Source organism: Giraffa tippelskirchi, chromosome 2, assembly GCF_054371585.1.
Source record: "Giraffa tippelskirchi isolate mGirTip1 chromosome 2, T2T-mGirTip1v1.2.pri, whole genome shotgun sequence".
Taxonomy (NCBI): domain Eukaryota; kingdom Metazoa; phylum Chordata; class Mammalia; order Artiodactyla; family Giraffidae; genus Giraffa; species Giraffa tippelskirchi.
This window is the reverse complement of record NC_137276.1, coordinates 110,734,926-110,758,933: the sequence shown is the minus strand read 5'-3', so window position 1 is coordinate 110,758,933 and position 24,008 is coordinate 110,734,926. Positions and strand designations below refer to the sequence as shown.

The window sequence follows — 24,008 nt, the reverse complement described above, 5'->3', positions numbered from 1 at the left end:
TAATGCCCACGTGCAGCATCAGGCAAGGCCCACCTCACTGAAAGCACCACTTCCTGTCCTGGCCAGCTGCGCTTCCGCCGATTCACACACTTGCATCATCTCGCTTTCTTTGTTTTGCAGAAATGTCTGTGGAAATAATAACAGTTACAGTGGTAATAATGCCAAGAAAATGTTACCATGGGAAAGGGTCCCCAGATCTCGAAGACACAAAATATCCTAATTAAATAAACCTGCAGTTTTAAATAGTATTAGTAACACTCATGGCTTCCCCAGTGGCTCAGGAGGTAAAGAATCCACCTGCAATGCAGGAGACATGGGTTCGATCCCTGGTCAGGAAGATCCCCTGGAGGAGGAAATGGCAACCCACTCTAGTGTTCTAGCCTGAAAAATCCCACGGACACAGGAGCCTGGCAGGCTATAGTCCATGGGGGTGCAAAGAGTTGAATACAACTGAGCTACTAAGTGTGCATGCTAGTCACAATAACACTCAATTTGAAAATGTTCTCCTATTTAAGTGCTTTCTGTCTAAAGTGACTTATTAGTTTAGCTTTCAAAAACCAAAACTTTACTGCATTTTTCCAGGTACCTCATTTCAAAGCAATCACCAAAGAATAAACCAAGTGTGCTCTCATCTGCCATCATCTATTAAGGAAGAATTCCCACCCAAAGGACAGCCAGTGTCGAGGACTGACCTAAAACTCCACTTTCACTAAAGATTACAGTCGCAACCTTCAAGATGAACAGGCATAAATGACATGACCCTTCAACTTCCTTCCACGAAGTGAGTTCACCCTTATCCAGGCTGCAACCACAGGCAATGCAGGAGTCTAAACTCCAGCCATGTCAAGGCCGGAAGGTGATGTTCTCTTTACAACTTTGGTTGTCATCCACACTATACAGGGGTGGTTCTGGTTGTTTGCTTCAAGAGCACAATTACATTAAGATAAGAGAGAAGACATAACAGATTTTTCCACTGCTGGAAGGAAGCAACTTTGTCCTGAAAACACCTCTGTTAGAACATAGCCCAAAGTAGGGATAGGGTCCTAAGTCATGACATTTCCTCCTCACAGTATCTGCAACCAGGGAGGTGCTTCTCCTGCAATTTTACTGCAACAAGAATCTTTCACAAGACTGGACTTTGAAGGTGCAAACAAAAAGCAGAGTCTGGTGGGGGAGGGGAAGCAGATGACCTTCACTGGTCAAGGTGACTCCGATTCCCACTAAGGTGTCCCAAAAGCTTCTCCCCGCCTCCACACACACGTTAGAGCTGCTGGGGCCACGCTGCGGGCAGAGCCCTGCCAGCACAAAGTCCCTCTGGCTTCAGTGAGGAGGTGCCGTGTGTCTGGGGGGGTCTGGGGGCCTGACTCCCCATGAGTGCCAGTCCCTCTAGGGCCACAGCAACTCCACGATCGACTGGATGGAGGCAGGGGGTCTTCCTCACTTACTTTCAGATGGGCGTTCTCCTCCTGAAGCTCTTTGGTACTGGCAGCGGTGCTGTTGTCCTGCAGGCCTAATTTCCAGTTCAGATGTAGTATTTCTTCATTTTTATTTACTAAGTCATCTTTAATATTTTCTAATTGTTCTTTTAAGTCCAAAACCTTGCATTAAAGGAGGTAAGCATTAAAAATTATCTAATATTCTAACTGACCTTAATAATTATTAAAATCACTTGAAATATTTAAAGCATATGCCAGAAAAACGTATTATTATCCTACAATCCACACAAATGTTAAAATTACAAAGCGAATACAGTAGTGACAAGCCCACAAACTGTGTCGCATGGACATCCTGCACACAAGCAGGGAGGCCCCGGCAGACACAAACAGCAAGGGAGCGCCCCGCATGGCCCCCACGCACCTCAGCCTCCCGTGGCCTGAGAGACCCCTGCGCCGCCTCCAGCTGGGCTTCAGCATGGTTGGGATGACCGCCCTCGGGGGGTACCGGGCACTTGCCCTCATCCGGTCTGGACTGCAGCGCGGACACCTGAAGCAGGTTATTCATCTGCTGCTCCTGTAATGCCTCTTTGTCCTATGTAAGAAAAAATGGTTCATTTTAGGCCAGTGCTTCAGGAAATCGGGGGCCTCAGGCTGCTGTCTGCTGCTGCAACGCAGATCATGCTCGGCCCTCCTGAAGCATGCCTGTGCACACCTGCAGAGCACTCACAACCCACGGACCCAGCCATGCCCCAGAGCCACACCTGCCTGGTGGAGGGCACAGCCCAAACGGAGCTACCGCACACCCAAGATTCCCCTGTAAGGAAGTTATCCCAGTAACTACTCAACACGGCACAAAAAGAATCTCTAAACTGTTAGCAATTATTTAAAAAAAAAAAATCAGAAACAACTTGCCAAAGAACAGGTCAATGGCTGACAATATCTCTGTACAATGAAGGTGAACAGCCCATTAATAAGTTTTCAAGGAACATTTAACATGGATAAAATATTAAGTGGAGAACAAACATGCATTCAAAGTTGTACATGTGGTTCAACTCTATAGAAGAAATAAAGGCGTCTTCTACACCCACGGTCCCTACTAAGCTCAGTAGCTATCTGCTGGAGTCAGAGGTAGAACTGCCCCCAGCAGGCAGAGCGAGCAGGCTGGTGACTGGGGCTGAGGGGCCTGAGCCAGGTGTCCTTTCCACAGAGCATGTCCTCAAGAGGGGTCTGGGCTTCCTCTAACTGTTTCCAGTGGTATTTTCAAAAACCAACTCTCCTCCTGGAGGCAGTGTTTTCTCAGAGCCAAAACAATGATTCCAAAATAAATTTTCTCACCGAGTCTCAGAGACTTTCCAGTTGGTAACCATGAAACTTCCAATGACACAAAATACAAGAAAGCTTGATTCCATGAACCAAAGGCACAGAGGAGGTCAACGCTGGCCAGGAGGCCCTCCAACCCCCTCCACCTACCCCTAATCAAGAGACCTGCTCACACTCATCTTACACCCTCAGACACAAGAACTGGTACATCATCGACACAAAATTCCAAACTACAACGTGAAGAACTGTCACTGGAGGTATTTTCACTGGGGAACTGACAAATCCGTAACTAAAAAACTAAAATAATTATAACTAGGCTCTATGTGTGTAATAAAACAAGCTTTCTAAACCTGAAATCTTGAACCTGCACGTAATTAATTACTAAGGATAAAACTCAGAGTACCTGAGAGACAAAGGAGTGCTAACAAAAATGGGTACAAAACGTTACCACTCTAAATGCGACACTGTGACTGACAGGAAGCACAGAGCTCCTGACACCCGGGCCCCCCAAGCCATGAGAGCGATGGCGGTGACCTAACATTTGTACCCAGCCCCTCCAGCCACACCTGAGTCTGTGTCACTGAGGTGACTTGGGGGAAGCCCCCAAGTCACCAATGGGTGGGGACTGGTTGCCAGGGCAGTCAGCCACGTGACTGAAGGTCAGAGCTGTCAGTGTCATCCTGACCTCCGGGAGGGGAGACGGGCTGAAGGCTGACCCTATCTCCACAGGCTGCACCAGGGAGCCTCCAACAAGCAGTGCCCTCCCCACACCTGCCCTCCGCAGCGCCTCCACCTGGCGCTCCCGACCTGTACCCTTTACAGTAACCTGGAGGTCAGCAAGTAAAGTGTTGGAGTTCTGTGAGCTGCTCTAGCAAATCTGTTGAACCCCAAGAGGGGGTCCCAGGACCCTCGGATTTAAACAGGCTGACCCTGAGGTGGACGTCTGGGGGCGGGGGCACTGCTGTGGGGCTGAGCCCTAAGTTGTGAGGTCTGGTGCCACCTCCAGGTGGACAGTGTCAGAGTTGAGCTGCATTGCAGGACACCCAGCTGGGGTCACTGGGGCTGAGAGGCCCCACACGCTTGGCGACTGTGTCCACAGCACAGGGAACATACAGCAGACAGTCAAAGCCAGGGGCAGAGGAAGCCCCAGCCCAGCAGCTCAGGGCCCGCAGGCACCTCCACCAGCGGGAGCGCTCGCCGTGCTCACCTGCTGCAGAGCCCACACAGCTCTCCGCTGTGTCTCCAGCTCTTCTTGGAGCTGCAGCAGTTTTCTCGTGGTGCTGGCATTTGTCTCCTCCAGACGCTTGATCTCCTCTCCCTGGATTAGTACTTGTCTGTCTACCAATTCTTTCTCTAGAATCAATTCATTAAGTCCATCTGACTTTTCTCTCAATTTATTTTCTAACAATTCAACCTAAAACCACAAAAAAATACTTCAGAAACAACAGTTTTTAAAAAATGCCCCATCTTCCAAGTTAAAAAGTACCACACAACTGTGAGAAAATTGACCTGGCTGCACAGTGAAACGAAAGAATATGACAGAATTCTCCATTAAAAAAACACACAAAAATAATAGCACAGAATTTGTTAGTAAAATAAAATGAGTTTTGATAGTAAGGAATGGAAAGCCACTGAGCAGCAGGAGAAGAACCAAGCACAGACACAGCACCGTCTGGGTCAGTGTTAAGCAGGCTGAGCGCAAAGGTTACACCTATGCTCCAACTTCCCAGGTGGCTCAGCGGTAAAGAATCTGCCTGCAATACAGAAGACCCAGGTTCGATCCCTGGGTCAGGAAGATCCCTTGAAGAAGGGAATGGCAACCCACTCCAGTGTTCTTGCCCGGAAAATCCCATGGACAGAGAAGCCTGGCGGGCTACAGTCCATGGTGTTGCAAAGAATTGGACATGACTTTACAGCTAAACAACAACAATGCTCTGACTGCACAACAGCATGGAGATGACAAATTATGGACAGAGTGTGGATTAGTGGGTGCAAGGGGTGGACACTGTCTCCTGTCTGCACGTCTGCACCTCCGGTGGGACTTCTGCCAGATGTCAACACAGGAGAACTGGGTCTTGTTTCTTACAACAGCAAGTGAATCCACAATTATCTCAAAACAAGTTTAATTTTTAAAAAGAACAAACAAGTCAACTACAGCAACCTTGGACAGGAAGAGGCAGATCTGGACCAAACAGAAAGAAGCAAGAAAAACAAGCCAGAGACAGGGCCCTGGGCACTAGCCCCTCCCTGTCTGGCCATGCAGCAGTCAGGTGAGGAGCAGCACCCAGGGTGTGGACACGGACAGACACAGACAAGTTCAGAGCACCTGTACCTCCTCATCCAGCCGTGCCCGCTGTTGTTTTCGTGTGCATGGAAGGCAAAAATGTCATTAATGATAAAGCTTACAAGCATTGTAGAGAACAGCTCCCCGGGGCAGGGCCGGCAGGGGCAAGTGGATGGGCTGACTTACGTGGCTGTCACAGAGGCCCAGGGACCGCGGCTGGGCCGCCTGGCGGAGCTGCTCCTCCAGCCTCTGGATCTCCTGCTGGAAGTCCTCCCGCTCACGCTCCCACTCCACTGCCTGCTCCTGTCACGAGGGGCGGCCTGTTCATACATATCCCAGCGTCTCCACTGCCCATGGTGACACCACCACTCTCTGCAGCAGGAGTGGAGGACAGGGGACTCCTCCCCCGTCTGCCTGAGAAGGGCCCCTCTTCTCAGGCACCTCGTACGACGGAGCCATGAGAAGGGGTGCAGCTCCCAGGGGGTACCCAGGGTGGTTTCTGAGACGTGGGCAGAGAGAAAGAGCAGACACACGGGGCCACTGGACACTGCCCCAGACCAGGGCAACACCCAAGACATACACCAGCTGAGCTCAAGTCCGCCCCGACGTCGGTGCAGACGCTGCTTAACAACCTGGAAGGAAGCTCCCACCATGAAGATGACCTCTGGTAATACGAACGTTATCGCTCAAGACTTACATCCATGAACTGGCGCTGGCGGCGCAGGTGCTGGTCCAGGGAGTCAATCTGCTGCCTCAGGGCGCCAAGCTCCTCAGCCTGCCGGGCACACGCCTGCTGATGAGATAGCTGCTCCTCTAGCTCGGCCTCCAGAAACTGCATCTGGGAGAGCAGGGCCGCACGGTCCTTATCTGCCTGCCTTCTGGCCTCCGACTGCTCCTGGGTGAGTGACTCCACTTCCCTCCGCAGAGCTGAAGATACAGAGCAGAGGGCAGGGAGCCGCTCAGGGTGAGCATCCAGCAGACACAGGATGCAAGCGCAGCAGAGACCGGCACGCACCTGCCCTGGCAGCCCAAGACCAGCCCCACTGGGCCAGAGCAGGGGGCAGCAGGCTCCCCCACCCCCTGTCCGCCACAGGCCGTGAGTTGGTGGAGGACGACAGCTGCTTCAGCTGCCTCGACCTGTCAGACCCCGAGCCCACAACCTGCCAAACAAGCCACAGTTCAGCCAGAACCCACTGGAAATAAAATGAGAACTTCCATGCACATGAGAAGAGGGGTTGGGGATTACATATTTCAAACAAAAATTGGCTAAAATAAAAAATTTTAAAGCCTGAGGAGAAAATACATCTTGGGTGTCTCCAAATGATGTTATCAGGTAATTTTCTAGGAATTATGCCCTCACATATACTCTCCAACACGGAAATATAAAATGTGACTTAAGAGCTCCACCCGAGAAAATATCAGCCCAGCTGGAAGGTTCCCAGCTGACTCGCTGAACGTATAGGCTCCCCGCGTACCAGGGTGACAAGTCCTGAGGAAAAGGCTGAGCCGTCAGCAAAGCTACAGCTGACCTAACGTGGACGGGTGGCAAGGCCACAGGCCAAAGGGACGGGCAGGTTAATGAGCAGCTTTGCAAATGGGGTCTCCCTGAAATGGACCCCAAGGTGCTGGTACCAGCCAGAAACTGAACCGTTAAATCCCTAAGTCTGCATCTACAGTTCACCAGCATTCAGAAGTTAGCTATTTTGATTTATATAAATGTCAGTCTTTCGTGACAAACTATCATCCCCACTGACACAGCATTCTCAGGAAGTTTTCATGCTAACGATGCAGCAAGGATGGCAAATGGGCATGAACATGCAGTTAGAACAACGCCATTCACAGCTGGGGATATGCTGCGACGGTCAGCGTTGCCTGGCCAGCCACCCAGACAGGACCTGCCTGTGTCAGGGCCACTGGACCTCTGTGCAAGTAGCGCAGAGGGCAGGCATCCACAGAGCCGTTACGGCCGTATCAACGGCCGACTCCAGGGCCACAGGCCTCGCAGGGCCCCCAGCCCAGGACAAGGGATGGAGACAGGGCTCCTACAGCTCAGAGCCTGCACTGGGGGCCTTGAGACACCTGACCACTTCTCTGTAAGAACACTGAAGACCTAAGCTCCCTTTTATGTAGCCGTCTGTCACAAAAGCTTTAAGGTATTTTTACTCTTTAAAAAAAATTGGCAAAACCTGATGCAAACACAGAGCTGATCACACAGAAATCACTCATTTGCTTCTACAAACCTGAATCCTCGTGCGCTACAGAAACAGGAATGCCTATAAATAAAAACATACAGCACTTTCAGAGATGCAAAGAGGAAGGCTGGTGACTTAGGATATGAAACTCAGAAGTAAGAGAAGGGGAGTGTGGCAGATGTCACAGCCTCGGACAAACCTCTGAAACACATGTGCTTCAAGACACCACTGCTCTGGTCAGAATGTTGTTTCGTGCCCCAGAATTCATGGGCTGGTGTTTAGGGTGATGAGGTCCTGAGGGTGAAGCCTCATGAGGGGTGAGAGCCTTTATTATGAAAGAGGCCCCACAGAGCTCCTGCCCCACTTGCACGTGGACCCAGAGAGAAAGCGTGTCACCAGAAGGTGACCGTCCCAGTGCTCCAGGACCGTGCGTGGGGGCGGGAGGTGGGGTAGGGGGTAACGTCTGCAGTGCCCGGTCTCTGGATGGACTAAGGCCACTGCCAGCCCCCATGTGGCAGCAGGTCCCAGCTCCCAGGGGCTTTGGTACTGACTTTTAAAGACAACAAAGGAAAATACACAGCATAGATGGCATCTCCCTGAAGGCGACCACAAGACGCTGCGAACTGTATGTCTCCTACCTAAGGCTAACATTAGACACTTTTCTGGTAATTTTATTTTTTAACATTTATGTATTTGACTGCATCAGGTCTTAGTTGTGGCATATGGGACCTAGTTCCCTGACCAGAGATCGAACCTGGGCCCCCTGCATTGGGAGCGCAGAGTCTTAGCCACTGGACGACCAGATTACTTTAAATGAAACTTTTAGGTAGCCATTTATCTTGTGAAATGTGAAATAAATCGGAGTCTCCAAGTCGGGGGCTCCAACATGGAGCTGGGGTCACCAGGAGTGAGCTTCACACACGTCCCCACCGAGGGGAGGCCGTGGACTTCAGACTGGGGCAAATGCAGAGATCCCGGGGCAAATGCAGAGATCCCAGGACTCAGCAAGGACTCGGGCCTTTCCCCCGTGACAGCCTCAGTGCTCAGGGTCAGGGTTCACCCAGACTGGCTCTTGCTCCTAGCCCCACTTAACAGGCTCTGCAGGCAAACCACCTTCCTCACCCTTGAAGCCCCGCCCGTCACTGTTCCCTCTCGAGACCTGAATCTGTGTGCTCCAAACTTCAATCCTCTGATCCCAAATAAGCACTTTCAGCTCCAAGGGCGTAGCTGCACGATCGCACACAGGTGGGCAACCCCCTGGCCCGGTGACCTGGCCCCAGGGTCGGTTGGCAGCCTTTCCTCCAAGGGCAGCCCCCTGCCCTCGAGCAGCATGCAGAGCCCACCTGCTGCCCCTGCCCCGGGCTGTGCCCGCCTACTCACCAGCCTCCCTCTCTCGGGCCTCCACTGCCAGGGCCTCCGTCTGGCTGCACAGCTCAGCGTTCTCCTCCTGCAGCTCTGCCTGCCGCCGTGCTGCCCGCTGCAGCTGCTGCCTCAGGCCCTCCAGCTCGCCCACCAGGCCCCGCTCACTCGCCTCCTTCTGGCCCAGCACCTCCTGCAGGCCAGCTTTCTCCTCCTTGAAGCCCTCGATGATGCCTGCAGACCACGCAGAGGTGGGGGTGGGGGCGGGGGCAGGCGGGCTGAGTGCCTGTTTGCACAGGGACACACAGGGCCACCTGCCCCGAGGCGCTCCCCTCCCCACACCCCTAGGAAGGGCACTGGGGCCTCTCAGCCCAGCCTCTTTCCTTCTGGAGCTCTGCTGCTAACACCCTCAGGGCCACACTTACCCTCTGCCTTGTGCAGCTCCAATGCCAGCCGAGCCTTGGCTGTGCTCTCTGCCTCCAGCTGCTCCAGCAGCTCCTGGTGCTTCCTCACCACCTGTGCTGTCTCCTCGTTCTTACAGCTGAATTCCTTCTCAAAACGAGAATGGATCTGACGAGCTTCCTCCAGCTGTGATACACATTGGAAAGTAGAAGCTCTCCTTATGTAGAATTTTGGTGAGATGGTAAACATTCCATGAGGAACAACAATTCTGATGCCCGATATTATGTCAGTTACTAACGAAGCAACAAGTTTTCAACAAAGGAATGTTCTACACATGCAAACACAGACAAAGCTGCACGGACACACCGTTTGGGACCGTCAGCCCCACGGGTGCCTGCATGGAACAGGGACAGGGAGCCTAGCACACAAGCAGGGATGGGCCACCTGGTAACCACAGGTGGAGGACAGGAAGGCTCCAGGGCCGTCACCACAGCCGGCAGGGGACCTGACACATCTGCACGGCCTGCGACATCCCCTCCTCCCAGCATGGCCACCATGGAGCCCCTCGCCCACAACCCCCCTGCCTGCTGGGACCCCAGCCTCTCTTTCCTCCCAAGCTTCCCTGGTGGGCATGTCCAGGCTGAGGATCTGAATCAAAACGCCGAGCCCAGCTGTCCTCACAGAGAGCTCAGCACCTGGCCTGGGCTGCTCAGCCTCCTCCTGTACGACACCAACTCCGACCCTCCCAGACCCAGCCTCTAAGGAAACCTGTCAGCTTTTCCTTGAAAACAGCCCCCAACGCTGCCTCTCCTTATTCTCTGAGGGCCCCTGTCCAAGTGCTCAGCCACTGCTGCCCCTTCCTGCAGCCGATGGCCCTTGGGCAGCCCCACTGACCTGAACCTCATCAGGGGCCTGTCCTCCTCTCCAGTCACTGCCCCCTGCCAGCTCCCACCTCCCCACTGCCCACCCACCTCCCAAAGCCCACCCTGCTTCCCCCCGACAAGCCTATGTGCCCTCTGCAAAGCACAAAGTGAGGGGGCAAGATTTCTGAGGAGCGAGCAAGGCCTCCCCAGACTGCCCGCATGCTCGGATGTAGGTCAGACCTGCAGACCAGTTGCCCTCCAGGGAGATGCTCGCACATGGGGATAGTCAAAAGCACCTGGCTACTTATCACCAGACACAGTTCCACTCTGTCTGGTTTCTTAGAGAAGACGGGACAAAGCCAGAGGAGACACATCTGAGGTTGACACTGCTGTTCTGCCTGCATCCACATGTCCGTGTTCTTGAGATGTCAACAGCGACATTTCACATGGAAACGTTTGTTTTTTAACAGGGCAACTTTGGGAAAAGGGTCTCTATTGTTTCCCATGTTTTGTTAATTGTCTGAAACATTCTAAAAGGTTAACAAAAATATCTCATTCTTCAGTAATAATCTCTAAACAAAATTTTATGCCATTTGGAATTAAACTAGCATGTGAGGTACAGCAAGAGGCCGAACACACAGGGTCTAAACTAAGTGCACCAAGGTCTTCTTTCCATTCACAGCAAGCCTACTTCCTCGAGGATTTCAGCTCAGAGAAGACTTCTGTTTGAGGAAAGCATGTGGGTGAACACGGCTGCGAGTAACAGAATCAGGCTGACACCCAGCACAAAGAACCTCTGTCCCACCTGCACATCTACTCGAGAACAGGAACGCTGACAGCACAGCACCTGCAGGCCCCTGGGGTCGGACAGCTCTGCCATCCCCTCACTCTGCCTGTCACCCTTCTCTGCAGCGGGGCTGAAGCCCACGTCTTACCTGCCTGGCCGAGTCCAGGACCATCTCCAGGAGGCCATCCACCGCCAAGCCCAGGCTCTGGAAGACCCTCCTGACAGACTGCTCACAGTCCAGCGTGCGCTCTGGGCTCAGGAAGAAGCTCTCACACACGTGACTGCTGAGCTCAGCCACTGATGAGGTCTCTGCGCTCTCCGCTGCTGTGCTGTCCAGCTCCCGGGGGACCACATCAAGCCCCGCCCACACGTCGTCCAGTGCACGGGCTGCAGCGAATACATACAGGGCTGTGCAGCAAGACGCCCGCCGGGAGCTGGCCTGGGGCCTTGGGGGGCAGGGCTGTCAAGGCTCACCTGTCGGGGGGCTCTGGTCCCGCGGCCACGTGGTGGATGGGCTCCTGTCCTCCAGGCAAAGCCCCACGCGCTCACCAATGCGGCTCTTCAAGGCAATGGCAGTCTGGAGTGTCTCCCCAAACAGACCCAGCAGCCGCCTCAGGGTATCCTGGAGAGCTCTCCTGGGGAGGTGGGGGGCCCAGCACAGCGTCAGCCAAGACCAGCCCCGCCTGACTCACATGTGAGTGGCATGGTGGTGATCAAGGCACTCTTCTGGAGGCCGCGTCCAGCCTGCCAGCACTGGGTAGGTGCCCCAAGTAGCACAGGGGCTTCTCCCAGAACCTCCCTCCCAGCTGCTCCCCCTCCCAGCCCCAGACCATTCCTGCGGCGCAGTCCTGCTGGCTCTCAGGAGACACCTGTTCAGAAGTCAGAATTCAGCCTTAACCCATGACCCATGAGCGTGGGAAGGCAAGCTCCCCATCTCTCACTAGGGCCGCAAGATCCATGGAGTTTGGGGTGTCTGGTTCTCCTAGGATGGAGTCCAGTCTCTGAGCTACAGCCCCCAGACTGTCTGGGGCATGGGGACCCCGTCCAGGGTGTAGCCCCAGGGGCCCTGAGCCATCAGGGATTGTTCCCCCCTCCGTTCACGACTCACAGCCTCACAGGAAGCGGATACCCCAGACCTGTAACGTCCCACCTGCAGCCCCCTCAGCCAACCACAAGTCAGCTGGAAACAGCATGCAAGGTCTTCACAGAGATGATGAAAGATGGATGAATGAGACCAAGCCCATATGAGGCGCACCGGCCCTCCACACAGCAACCCCGCCGCCCCACCTGGTCTCCTCTGACCCTCAGTGCTGTGCGCACGGCGGCACCGCAGTGCTGAGAATGAGGGTCTGGGGGCAGCGGAGACCCCCAAGCAGCAGGACCACAAGATACCAGCAGGGTCAGGCTGAGGGACACACGAAGAGGTACAGAGAAGCCAGCCCGAAAGCTGCACTTGCCTGGGCAATACTGAGGCAGTGGCCCCGACAAACAGAGACAAACATAACTGAACAGCTCCTGGCTCACTCCAGACGCACACGACAAGCAGAGCTAAAACCTGCCTGGCGTCGGGTGGGATGGGTCCATCAGTGCCTTCAGGGCAGCATCACACTTTGTAAACTGGCAACATGTGAAGGGCTGGCAAAGCGAGGTGGGGGTATACGCGTGACACAACTCAGCATCCATCTTGCGGTTTAAGACCTTCCTGGACGGGAGAACCACGAGGCACAGGGTCCCATCTGCCAGATGCCAACATGCACTCCAGCCATGAGGCAGAGGCAGCCACTGACCTCTCGCCGTGGGACAGGTCGATGTCGGACTTGAGCATTGCTATGAGAGTGGTGCCCTCCTGGTTCTCCCGTTCCCGCCTCTGCTGAAGTTTCTCCAGTTCGGAATGGCGCTCCTCTATCTCTCGATTTAAGGATAAAATCTGGTCTTTCAGCTGTTGAAGAAAAATTGTCCAAAGCCTCAGTTAGAACAATTTAGTTAAAAATTAGTTTCTGAAAGGAACTTTCTTCATCTAAGAGCAGCTCTGTGGGTTGAGGGGATGCCAGCATAGGGCCCATCAAGTACACAAAACGCAGGCCTGAGGACAGAGGGTGTGATTTTGAAACCGATTAACTGAAGAAGACAAAACAAACAGTAAATGGTTTCAATGCTGCGCATGGAGGGAACTTAGGAAAAGTGCAGCTATTATAACCTTGTCCCGGGTTATGATGGACTGGGACACGTGGGTCACAGGAAAAATAAAGAAAATGAAATAAATGGACAAAGAATGGCAAGTTTTAAGATGGCAAACAACGACCAAACGGACAAAACAGACATTGAAGAGGAACTGCACTGCTAGCACACAGAACATGTGCCTGGACAGCTTGAGACCACAGTGTGGCCTCGGGTGCCACGGTGTGGAAGGTGGACAGCCCTGGAGTGCTGTGTCCGTGGCTGATGGCCAGTTGCAGGCACTGAGCCCATGGACAGCAGACCTTCTCTCTGCTGGTCCTCCTCCCTCCTCAGCATTTCTATCACCTCCTTCTCCACTTATGATGGGGTTACATCCCTGGTGGCTCAGTGGTAAAGAACCTACCTTCCAATGCAAAAGACACGGTCTTGATTCCTGGGTCAGGAAGATCCCCTGGGGGAGGAAATGGCAACCCACTCCAGTATTCTTGCCTGGGAAATCCCATGAACAGAGAAGCTTGGTGGGCTACAGTCCATGGGGCCACAGAGTCGGATACAACTTAGCGACTAAACCACAAACCCATGGTAAACTGTGAATATCACAAGTCAAAATGTATTTACCACACCTGCCATGGACAATCTCGCTGCCATGTCAGTGAACAAACGATGTTGCGGCCACCCAGCCACAGCCTCCCTGAGGGGACTCAGGATGGGAAAGCACAGGGCAGTGGGCCCAGGAGCTGAGGTGCAGATCACAGGACTGGCTTCAGTGAGCCCACACTCCGCATCTTCCCACACATAGACAAGCACTAAGTTCCTTAACTTGAGATGTCTGGTTTTCCTTAATTAACAGCAACCTTTCGAAAGGGAAAAGCAGAGTGGTTTCTTGGTCCAGAATGGCCATCAAAGCATCGGTCGTTCACCTTTGTGACCACGTGGCTGATGGGGGGCCGTGGCTGCCCTGTCCAGCATCACAGGAGAGTGCTGAACTACACAGAATTAGCCCCAGAAAAGATGAAAACCCAAATTCAAAATTCCAAGTATGGTTTCCATTGAATATGTATCGCTTTCACACCATCGTGAGGTAAAAAATTCCTAAGTCAAATGATTGCAAGTCAGAGATTCTGTGTATTCAATAACCATTAACATTAACAAAAGATATGCAAGACGTCTAGGAGAAAACTATAAAATTCAGTGGCAGAAATTAACAAAATCAAATAGATATTCCAGAATCTCAGAATGCCTCTGTGTTGCACGGATGCCACTTCTCCCTAAAGGCATGTAGAGATTGGTGCATTTCAGCCAGTTGCAGCAGGAGACTGACTGAGTAGAAGGGCTGGCACAGCTGGGCTTCCCCATGTGCGGCCCCTAGACCTTCACGGCATCTACACTGGGCACACAGCCTGAGCAGACGAGTCTAGGAGGGAAGCCAGTGGCTGCCCACACGCACGGGCTTGCTGGCCCTGATCCACTGGGCCACAAGCAGGGCAAGGACACAGCACACAAGTCTCAGGTCAGTCTCCATGGGAAAAACTCAACTCCCTTCCTCATATCCTCCCAGGTGGAATAAAAAGACGAATTATAAAATAACCTCAAGATTTCTTCAGCAAGGCACAGAAAGCATAACTCTGAAGAGAAGAAAAGTAGTAAATTCAGCAATCAAGAACATTCATTCATCCAAAGATGACAAAAGGGGAAAAAAAAAAACCTTACAAATTAGAATACAGAAGTACAAAAAAACTTCCACAAATCATTAAGAAAAAGACAAACAGTTGTTTCAAATAGAAAAAAATGGCCAAAAATACAAAAAGGTGTTTCATAGAAAGGGAAACAAGTAGACCACAAACATAGTAACAGACACGCAACCTTATCAGTAAACTAAGACCAAGAGACACCCTTTTGCTGCCACAGAACTGGCAAACATTAAAAAGTAAGAATGTTCCAGGTGAAGATGTGGAGTGACAGGAGCTGAGTGCAGGACTGGCAGGTCGCCCCCTCCTGGTGCCTCTCAGTCTTCTCAGCCCATCCCATCAAGCTCCTACCTCGCTTTGTAAAGGTAGATCACTATATGTATTTCACAATTTCTCTCTTAATTCAGAATTTAACATTTCTTTTTAACTATACTAGTACTTTTTTTGGTACTTGAGTTATAAAATTGCAGAGGTTGTGAATTACATAATCTTTAGCCCTATTTTGCCCATGAGCCATGTTAATTTTAGTATTTTTTACAGAAGTTTTTTTTAAGAATGCATATAATTTATCAGCAGAAATGCCTGGTACACTGAGGAACCAGTTCAAGAATGCTTTGAAAGGCTCTTTCTTCCTGAGGGACTTCCCCCTTCGTCTAAGTCCTGGGGCCTTCCGTGCTTGGCGGCACCCTCCCACCCCCTCCTCCTCCTCCTCCTTGGGGCTGGGCTCCCAGCACTGGGGTGGGAGTGGGGGTGTCTGCAGCTGAAACATGCCCCTTGACCTGTGACTGATACCCTGAATCTTGCTGTGGTTAATTTTTATATCACTGGTACTAAATTAAGTCAGACACACTGTGTGCAGTATTCACAGTATGAAGGCCCAGCTCCACCACTCGGCAGTCCATGGACTTTTAACCAAATTTACAGAACCCCTCCTGGGCCTCAGGATCCTGAGAGGGAGAGAACTGCACAGAAATGAGAAAATTCTGCTTATAATGTGCTTAGCGCAGTGCGTGGTACACTGCCTCCAAGGTGTGAAAAAGTTCAAATCCAGTGACCTGGATGATGACAAAGTCACAGAAATCAGTACTATTATGACTCTGAAAGATAGCACAGTGGGATAATCGCTGTACACATCCATATTTTCAATAATAATGGGGAAAAAATCCAGTTCAAAATTGTCAAGGCCCTCAGTCATAAAAAAGAATGAAATAATGCCATTTGCAACAACATGGATGGACCTAGAGATTATCATTCTAAGTCAAACAAGCCAGACAGAGAAAGACAAACACCATATGATATTACTTACATGTGGAATCTAAAAAAATGATACAAACAAATGTATTTATAAGATAGATGCTTCCCTGGTGGCTTAGTCAGTAAAGAGTCTGTCTGCAATGTGGAAAACCCGCGTTCAATCCCTGGGTCGAGAAGATCCCCTGGAGAAGGAAATGGCAACCCACTCCAGTATTCTTGCCTGGAGAATCCCATGGACAGAGAAGCCAGTCAGGCTACAAAATCTGTGGGGTCACAAAGAGTCGGACATGACTGGGTGACTAAGACTTTCACTACAAGACAGAAATAGACTCACAGACTTGGAGATACATTAGGAGTTTGGGATTAACATATACACACTACTGTGTATACAGGTAACCAACAAGGACCTACTACGTAGCACAGGGAACTCTACTCAATATCTTGTAATAATTTAAAAGGTGAAGAATCTGAAAAAGTATACACATATGTGTGTGTGTGTGCGTGTGTGTGTATAACTGAATCACTTTGCTATACACTTGAAACTAACACAACATTGTAAATTAATTATTCTACAATTAACAGTCCACATTGCAGGTGGATTCTTTACCATCTAAGACACCAGGGAAGCCTCAAATTAACTATACTTCAACAGAAAAAAAAATCAAGGACCTACCTGAACAGATAAAAATGGCTAATAAACCCATGAAAAGATGTCCAACATCATTAGTCATTAGGGGAATGCAAATAAAAATAAGATATTACCTCACATCTGTTATGATGGCTATTATTAAAAAAAATGAAAACAAGCATTGACAAGAATGTACAAAAACTGAAACTCTTGTGCACTGTTGGCAGAAATGCACAATGCCACAGCCACTGTGGAAAACGGTTCAGCAGTTCCTCAAAAGTTAAACACAGAATTATCATGTGACTCATCAACTCTGTTCCTAGATATACACCCCAAAATATAAAAAGCAGGGACTGAAACAAAAGCTCGCGCCCCAATGTTCACAGCAGCATTATGCCCAACAGCCAAAAGGAAGAGATGACCACTAACAGACATCCATCAACAGATGAACAGATAGACAAAATATGGTGTCTGCAAACAATGGAATATTATTATTCAGCCATAAAAAGCCACCAATGCTGATATACACACTATGTGGATGGACCTTGAGGGCATGATGCTGAGTGAAATAAGTCAGACACAAAACAACATACGTTGTATGATTTCTCTGAAATGAGATCCCTAGAGTAATATAGAGGCAGAAGGTACAACAGTGGGTACCAGGGCTGGAGGGAGGGCGATGGGACTTATTTTTAACAAACACAGAATCTCTACTTGGGATGATGAACAGGTTTTGGAAATGGACAGTGGCTACAGTGGCACGATATTGTGAATGCGGTTAATGCCACTGAACTGTATACTTAAAATGACTGAAATGGTAAGTATTATGTTAAGCATATTTTTACCATACACAAAAAGGTATTAACAAAAGATACATTTCACATACCTGCAGAATTTGATTATTCTTCTCCTGTAGCTGCAGAGACAAAGATTCTTTCTCTTTTTCATAATCAGAATGTGTCTTCTCATGCTCAAGTTTATGTATCTCCTCTTTTTCATGCAAAGCAGCTTTCCTTTCCCTTCCAAATTCACCCTGTACAAAAGTATACTATTAACAAAAAATGCCATTAAGTTATGAAATTATCCTCACTCCATTTCTCTGCTGCTCACTAGAATTTACTTCATTCAACAAATACTCATTGTTTCCATACTCTGCATCAAGAGAAATGATCAAAAAGACCTAGGCCACTACCCCCAGTGAACATGCATTCAAATGCGCTTATCATAAAGAATATTAAAAAAAAAACCCAGCCTGCTACCTTTCCCAACAGTCACATTAATAAATTTTCATCATCAGGGTATCATGACCATTAAGAGCCAATATATTTAGAAACCTAACTTCCTCTCATTTTAAAAGATAAACTGTTTCTTCTTAAATAATAAATATTTTTTAATAATGCTCATCTGATGAGTTAGAATATATTAATGAAATAAGCTTTCTTTTTTTTTTAAACTACAGAGGTAGTACTTTCAGAATGGCAGAATAAGGACCTCCAAAACATCACTCCTCTACACTGAGAACACTGGCAAAAACTGTCAAAAATCAGCTTCTTCAGAGCTCGGGAAATTAAAGTGTCATTAAAAACAAAGGCTGAGTCACCACAGAACAAGAAACTTTGGGACTCTTCTGGTGGTGCAGTGGTTAAGAATCTGCCTGCCAACACAAGGGACAAGGATTCAATTCCTGGTCTGGGAAGATTCTACATGCTGAGGGGCAACTAAGCCTGTGTGCCACAACTACTGAGCCCGCATGCTGCAACAACTGAGCCTGCATCCTGCAACTACTAAAGCCCGCATCCTGAAACTACTAAAGCCCACATCCTGCAACTACTAAAGTCCGCATGCTACAACTACTAAAGCCCGCATACTGCAACTACTGAGCCTGCATCCTGCAACTACTAAAGCCCACATCCTGGAACTACTAAAGCCCGCATGCTACAACTACTAAAGCCAGCATCCTGCAACTACTAAAGCTGGCATCCTGCAACTACTAAAGCCCACATCCTGGAACTACTAAAGCCCACATCCTGCAACTACTAAAGCCTACATCCTGCAACTAAAGCCCACATGCTACAACTACTAAAGCCCACATGCTGCAACTACTGAGCCCGCATCCTGCAACTACTAAAGCCCGCATCCTGCAACTACTAAAGCCCACATCCTGCAACTACTAAAGCCCGCATCCTGCAACTACTAAAGCCCGCATGCTGCAACTACTAAAGCCTGCATCCTGCAACTACTGAGCCTGCATCCTGCAACTACTAAAGCCTACAACTACTAAAGCCCACATCCTGCAACTACTAAAGCCCGAATGCTACAACTACTAAAGCCCACATCCTGCAACTACTAAAGCCTGCACGCTACAACTACTGAGCCTGCATCCTGCAACTACTAAAGCCCGAATGCTATAACTACTAAAGCCTGCATCCTGCAACTACTAAAGCCCAAATGCCACAACTCCTGAGCCCATGGACCTCAGAGCCTGTGTTCTGCAATAGAGAAGCCATGACAGTGAGAAGCCTGTGCACCGCAACTAGAGCAAGCATGCATGCAAGGAAGACCCAGAGCAGCCCCCCAAAATCTTAAAAGAACAGGAAGCTCTAGGTGGTTGAACCTGCCCTAACCTCATCACTCCAATCTTTGGAATCTCCTTGAAAATGCAGCCCAGGGAATCTCTGGTGGTCCAGGGGTTAATACTGAGTACTTTCACAGCTTTGGGTTTGGATTTGACCCAAGGTTCAATCTCTGATCAGGGAACTAAGATCCTGCCACCCCCTCAAAAAATTTTTTTTAAAAAGAAAATTCAGCCCAGCAGTCATGAGGGAAGGAGGAGGGAGAGAATGGGTTTGCAGCTCCACCAAAGCAGCAACACCAACTGTCACTAACTGATGTGTCTGGCCAGCTCATTGAAAAGCTCCATTCTCAAAGCTGGTTTTTATCTGATCTGAAGCAGAGTTCTCCTCAACAATCCTATTCCCAAGCCATTTGTCAAAAACAATTAGCAACCACTGTTTAACATCTCAGCAGCCTGAGGCAGTAACAAGAACCGGAGCTAGAGATGTAAACTGCCTGCCAGAGCACTGAAGGCCCATCACGACCAGAGCCCCACAGTAAAGAGATAAAATTATAAAATGAAACCAACAGACATTCTGAAGCTTAGAAGTACAATTACTGAATTGAAAGTTTCACTGGAGGGATTCAACAGCAAGTTCAAGTGGGTAGAGGAATCAGACAACATGAAGACTGGTCAAATTATTACTCAGATTATTCAGTCTGAGGAACAAAAATAAAGAGAAAAAAAAATAAGTAGGCTCAAAGGCTTCTGGGACACCCACAAGGACCAACAAACACATAATGAGAATCCTGGAGGAGAGGACAAAAGGAACAGGGCAGAAGAAAAACTGAAGATAACGTGGCCAAAAACTTTGCAAATGTGATGAAAAAATATTAATCTATACACAGAAGAAGCTCAATGAACTTCAAGCAGGATAAGCTCAGAGAGCCATACCTGGACACATCATAATCAAACTGTTGAAAAGATAAAGAAAATCTTGAAAGCATCAAGAGAAGCAGCCCAACAAAAGGACTCCTCAACAGGAGTACAGCCAGTTCACTTCTCATCAGAAAGTGAAAGTGGTAGTCGCTCAGTTGTGTCCAACTCTTTGAGACCCCACAGACTGTAGCCTGACACGTTTCTCTGTCCATGGAATTCTCCAGGCCAGGATACTGGAGTGGGTAGCCGTTCCCTTCTCCAGGGGATCTTCCTGACCCAGGGATCAAACCCAGGTCTCCTGTATTGCAGGAAGATTCTTCTTTACCATCTGAGCCACCAAGGAAGCCCTTCTCATCAGAAACCAGAAGCCAAATGGCAGCAGGATGCCATGTTCACAGTGCTAAAAGCCAAAGAATGTCAACCAAGAATTCCATATCCAGGAAATGATCTTTCTAAATTAAGGAGAAATTAAGACATTCACAGATAAATAAAAACAGAATCCATCACTAACAGACCTTCCTGTGAAGAAATACTAAAGGGAGTCCTTCAGGCTAAAATGAAAGGAGACTAGACGTTAACTTGAATACACAAGAAGAAATAAAGAACACTGGAAAAGGTCACTATACATGTAAACATAAAAAACAAAATAAATGTGGTTTTTGTTTGTAAGTCTTTTTCCCTCCTATGTGATTTACAAGACAACTGCATGAAGCAATGAGCACACAGTGTGCACAGGTGTTCTCTGTTATGACAACATCGGCACAAAGGAGGAGGAGGGAGGGACAGAAGCTGAATAGAAGGACAGCTTCACAAATTATTAAACTAAGTTGGTGTTAATCTGAACCATACTGTTATATGGAGAGATGAGAAAGCCTTCGTAAGTGATCAATGCAAAGAAATAGAGCAAAACAATAGAATGGGAAAGACTAGAGTTTTTTCAAGAAAATTAGAGATAACAAGGGAACATTTCATGCAAAGATGGACACAATAAAGGACAGAAACAGTATGGAAGATTAACAGAAGCTGAAGATAAAAGAAGAGGTGGCAAGAACACACAGAAGAACTATACAAAAAAGATCTTAATGACATGGATAACCACAATGGTGTGATCACTCACCTAGAGCCAGACATCCTGGAGTGCAAAGTCAAATGGGCCTTAGGAAGCATCACTATGGACAAAGCTAGTGGAGGTGATGAAATTCCAGCTGAGCTATTTCAAATCCTAAAGATGATGCTGTGAAAGTGCTTCACTCAACATGCAAGCAAATTTGGAAAACTCAGCAGTGGCCACAGGACTGGAAAGGGTCAGTTTTCATTCCAATCTCAAAGAAAGGCAATGCCAAAGAATGTTCAGACAACCGCACAACTGAACTCATCTCACATGCTAGCAAAGTAATGCTCAAATTCTCCAAGCAAGGCTTCAACAGTATGTGAATCAAGAACTTCCAGATGTTCAAGCTGGATTTAGAAAAGGCAGAAGAATCAGAGACCAAATTGTCAACATCCATTGGATCATCGAAAGAGCAAGAGAATTCCAGAAAAACATCTCCTTCTGCTTTATTGACTAGGCCAAAGCCTTTGACTATGTGGATCACAACAAACTGTGGAAAATTCTTTAAGAGACAGGAATACCAGACCACGTTACCTGCCTCCTGAGAAATCTGTATGTACATCAAGAAGCAACAGTTAGAACTGGACATGGAAAAACAGACTGGTTCCAAACTGGGAAAGGAGTATGTCAAGGCTGTTATATTGTCACCCTGCTTATTTAACTTGTATGAAGAGTACATCATTCGAAATGCTGGGCTGGATGAAGCACAAGCTAGAATCAAGATTGCTGGGAGAAATATCAATAGCCTCAGATATGCAGATGATACCAACCCTTATGGCAGAAAGTGAATAGGAACTAAAGAGCCTCTTCATGAAAGTGAAAGAGGAGAGTGAAAAAGCTGGCTTAAAACTCAACATTCAAAAAACAAAAATCATGGCATCCAATCGCATCACTTCATGGCAGACAGGGAAACAATGGAAACAGTGAGAGACTTTATTTTCTTGGGCTCCAAAATCACTACAGATGGTGACTGCAGCCATGAAATTAAAAGATGCTTGTTCTTTGGAAGAAAAGCTATGACCAACCTAGACAGTATATTAAAAAGCAGAGACATTACTTTGCTAACAAAGGTCAGTCTAGTTAAAGATATGGTTTTTTCCGTAGTCATGTATGGATATGAGAGTTGGACTATAAAGAAAGCTGAGTGCCAAAGAACTGATGCTTTTGAACTGTGGTGCTGGAGAAGACTTTTGAGAGTCCCTTGGACTGCAAGAAGATCAAACCAGTCCATCTTAAAGGAAATCAGTCCTGCATATTCAATGGAAGGACTGATGCTGAAGCTGAAGCTCCAATACTTTGGCCACCTGATGCAAAGAGCTGACTCACTGGAAAAGACCCCCATGCTGGGAAAGATTGAAGGCAGGAGGAGAAGGTGATGACAGAGGATGAGATGGTTGGATGGCATCACCAACTCGATGGACATGAGTCTGAGCAAACTCTGGGAACTGGTGATGGACAGGGAGGCCTGGCATGCTGCGATTCATGGGGTCGCAAAGAGTCGGACACGACTGAGTGACTGAATTGAACTGATATATATATATAAACATCAAGAAAATTAAAATGGAAGAAGGCAGTAATGGAGGACTAGAGGAACAGAAGAGACAAGATACACAGAAAACAAACTGCAAGTAGTGACATGTATGAATCTAGAACCCATTATTCTAAGTGAAAGAAATCAAACACAAAACACCACATATTGTATGATTTGATTTCAATAAAGTATCCAGAAAAGGCAAATCCACAGAAATAGAAAGTAGACTGGTGGCTCTGAGGGGCTGGGAGAGGAGAGAGACTGCTAATGGGTGGGGGGTTTATTCTCTGGTGATACAAATGTTTGAGAATAAGATACAACTTTGTGAATATACTAAAAACCACTGTACTGCACACTTCAAAAACAGAGCTTTTTAAGATCCCAACAAAGCTGCAATTAAAAACAAAACAAACCCACAGTAAAAATCATTGTGAGTAGTGAAGGTCACTTATCCGCAGACTTCCTTTCCTGGAAATAGGCTCATTAAAGAAGAAGAGGCTTGATGTGGCAGCTGCTAAGTCGCCAAAGCAAGATCATGAAGGGGACTCCAACTTCTCCAGATTTATGTACAGCTGACTCTCGAAGATGGTGCTGAACCATGACGTTCAACCTATACACACGCCACGAGGCACACGGGATCTAGTTCCCCAACCAGGGATCAAACCTGTGCCCCCTGCACTGGGTGTGCAGAGTATTAACCACTGACCACCAGGGAAGTCCCACAGACTTTGTTTTAACAGTAAATATGCAATCCAGGCTGGCTGAATCTGGGGATTCAGAGCAAAGGCAGATGTGGAGGAACCACATACACTGAGGGCCAACTATAAATGACACACAGATTTTCAACTGTGGAGAGCATCAGCACCCCTAATTCCACGTTGCTTAAGGAACAACTACTTGATGACAATTTCTAAGCAGAAAAGATAGGCTAACTAGTCACTTTAAATATAAAAATGAATGAAAAAAGTTGCCTAAAAAACCCTCAGTTTCTAAAACAATGAAAATATGCTTTAATTCCGCATACCAAAATTAATTTAGACTGAAATATCCTCTGCAGATGAGAAAAGATAATAAAATGGAACAGCGGCTCCTGACCCAGTACCTGTAACAGTGTGACCTGCTGCTCCAGTGAGGCTTCTGGCTTACACTCCAGCAGCTCCAGCTCCTCCTCCTGCCCCGCCTGCAGAGCTGAGCGCTGGGCCTTGGGTTCCTGCTGAGTGGGAAGGAAGGTCAACCTGAGCCACGAGCACGTATGTGGCTATGTGGAAGGCTGCAGCTCACACTTACGCCACGTGTTTTCACTGTGACGATGCACAGGACCTCCCCACACACCACTGTTCCACATACTGCCTGAGTAAACTCTGTTTTACAGATTGAACTCTTTTCAACCTGCTGTGTGCTAAATGGTAAAGTCAATGTAAGAAGTTTTTAAGAAGTTATTTTCAGGTTTTTCTAAAAATCCACAGAATTCTATGGGAAATG

The 24,008-nt window shown here is 48.4% G+C and overlaps 1 protein-coding gene across 22 annotated transcripts in view; it reads right to left on the bottom strand.

Annotated features, from left to right (window-relative positions):
• The window catches only part of PCNT (pericentrin), a 106,451-nt gene that overhangs the window by 47,976 nt on the left and 34,467 nt on the right, over positions 1-24,008 (bottom strand). For 8 of the 22 annotated variants that reach the window (XM_081570246.1, XM_081570256.1, XM_081570258.1 and 5 more), the window contains 13 exons: positions 23,629-23,736; positions 17,278-17,424; positions 12,431-12,582; positions 11,118-11,278; positions 10,792-11,030; positions 9,017-9,179; positions 8,613-8,825; positions 5,738-5,967; positions 5,227-5,343; positions 3,964-4,170; positions 1,858-2,028; positions 1,446-1,598; positions 34-126 (listed from right to left, as the gene is read on the bottom strand). In XM_081570246.1, coding sequence (XP_081426372.1) covers positions 34-126; positions 1,446-1,598; positions 1,858-2,028; positions 3,964-4,170; positions 5,227-5,343; positions 5,738-5,967; positions 8,613-8,825; positions 9,017-9,179; positions 10,792-11,030; positions 11,118-11,278; positions 12,431-12,582; positions 17,278-17,424; positions 23,629-23,736 — 2,154 coding nt within the window. Of the gene's footprint in view, positions 1-33; positions 127-1,445; positions 1,599-1,857; positions 2,029-3,963; positions 4,171-5,088; positions 5,110-5,226; positions 5,344-5,737; positions 5,968-7,280; positions 7,314-8,612; positions 8,826-9,016; positions 9,180-10,791; positions 11,031-11,117; positions 11,279-12,430; positions 12,583-17,277; positions 17,425-23,628; positions 23,740-24,008 lie in introns of all 22 variants that reach the window. The other 14 variants (XM_081570243.1, XM_081570253.1, XM_081570254.1 and 11 more) reach the window with 4 other exon arrangements.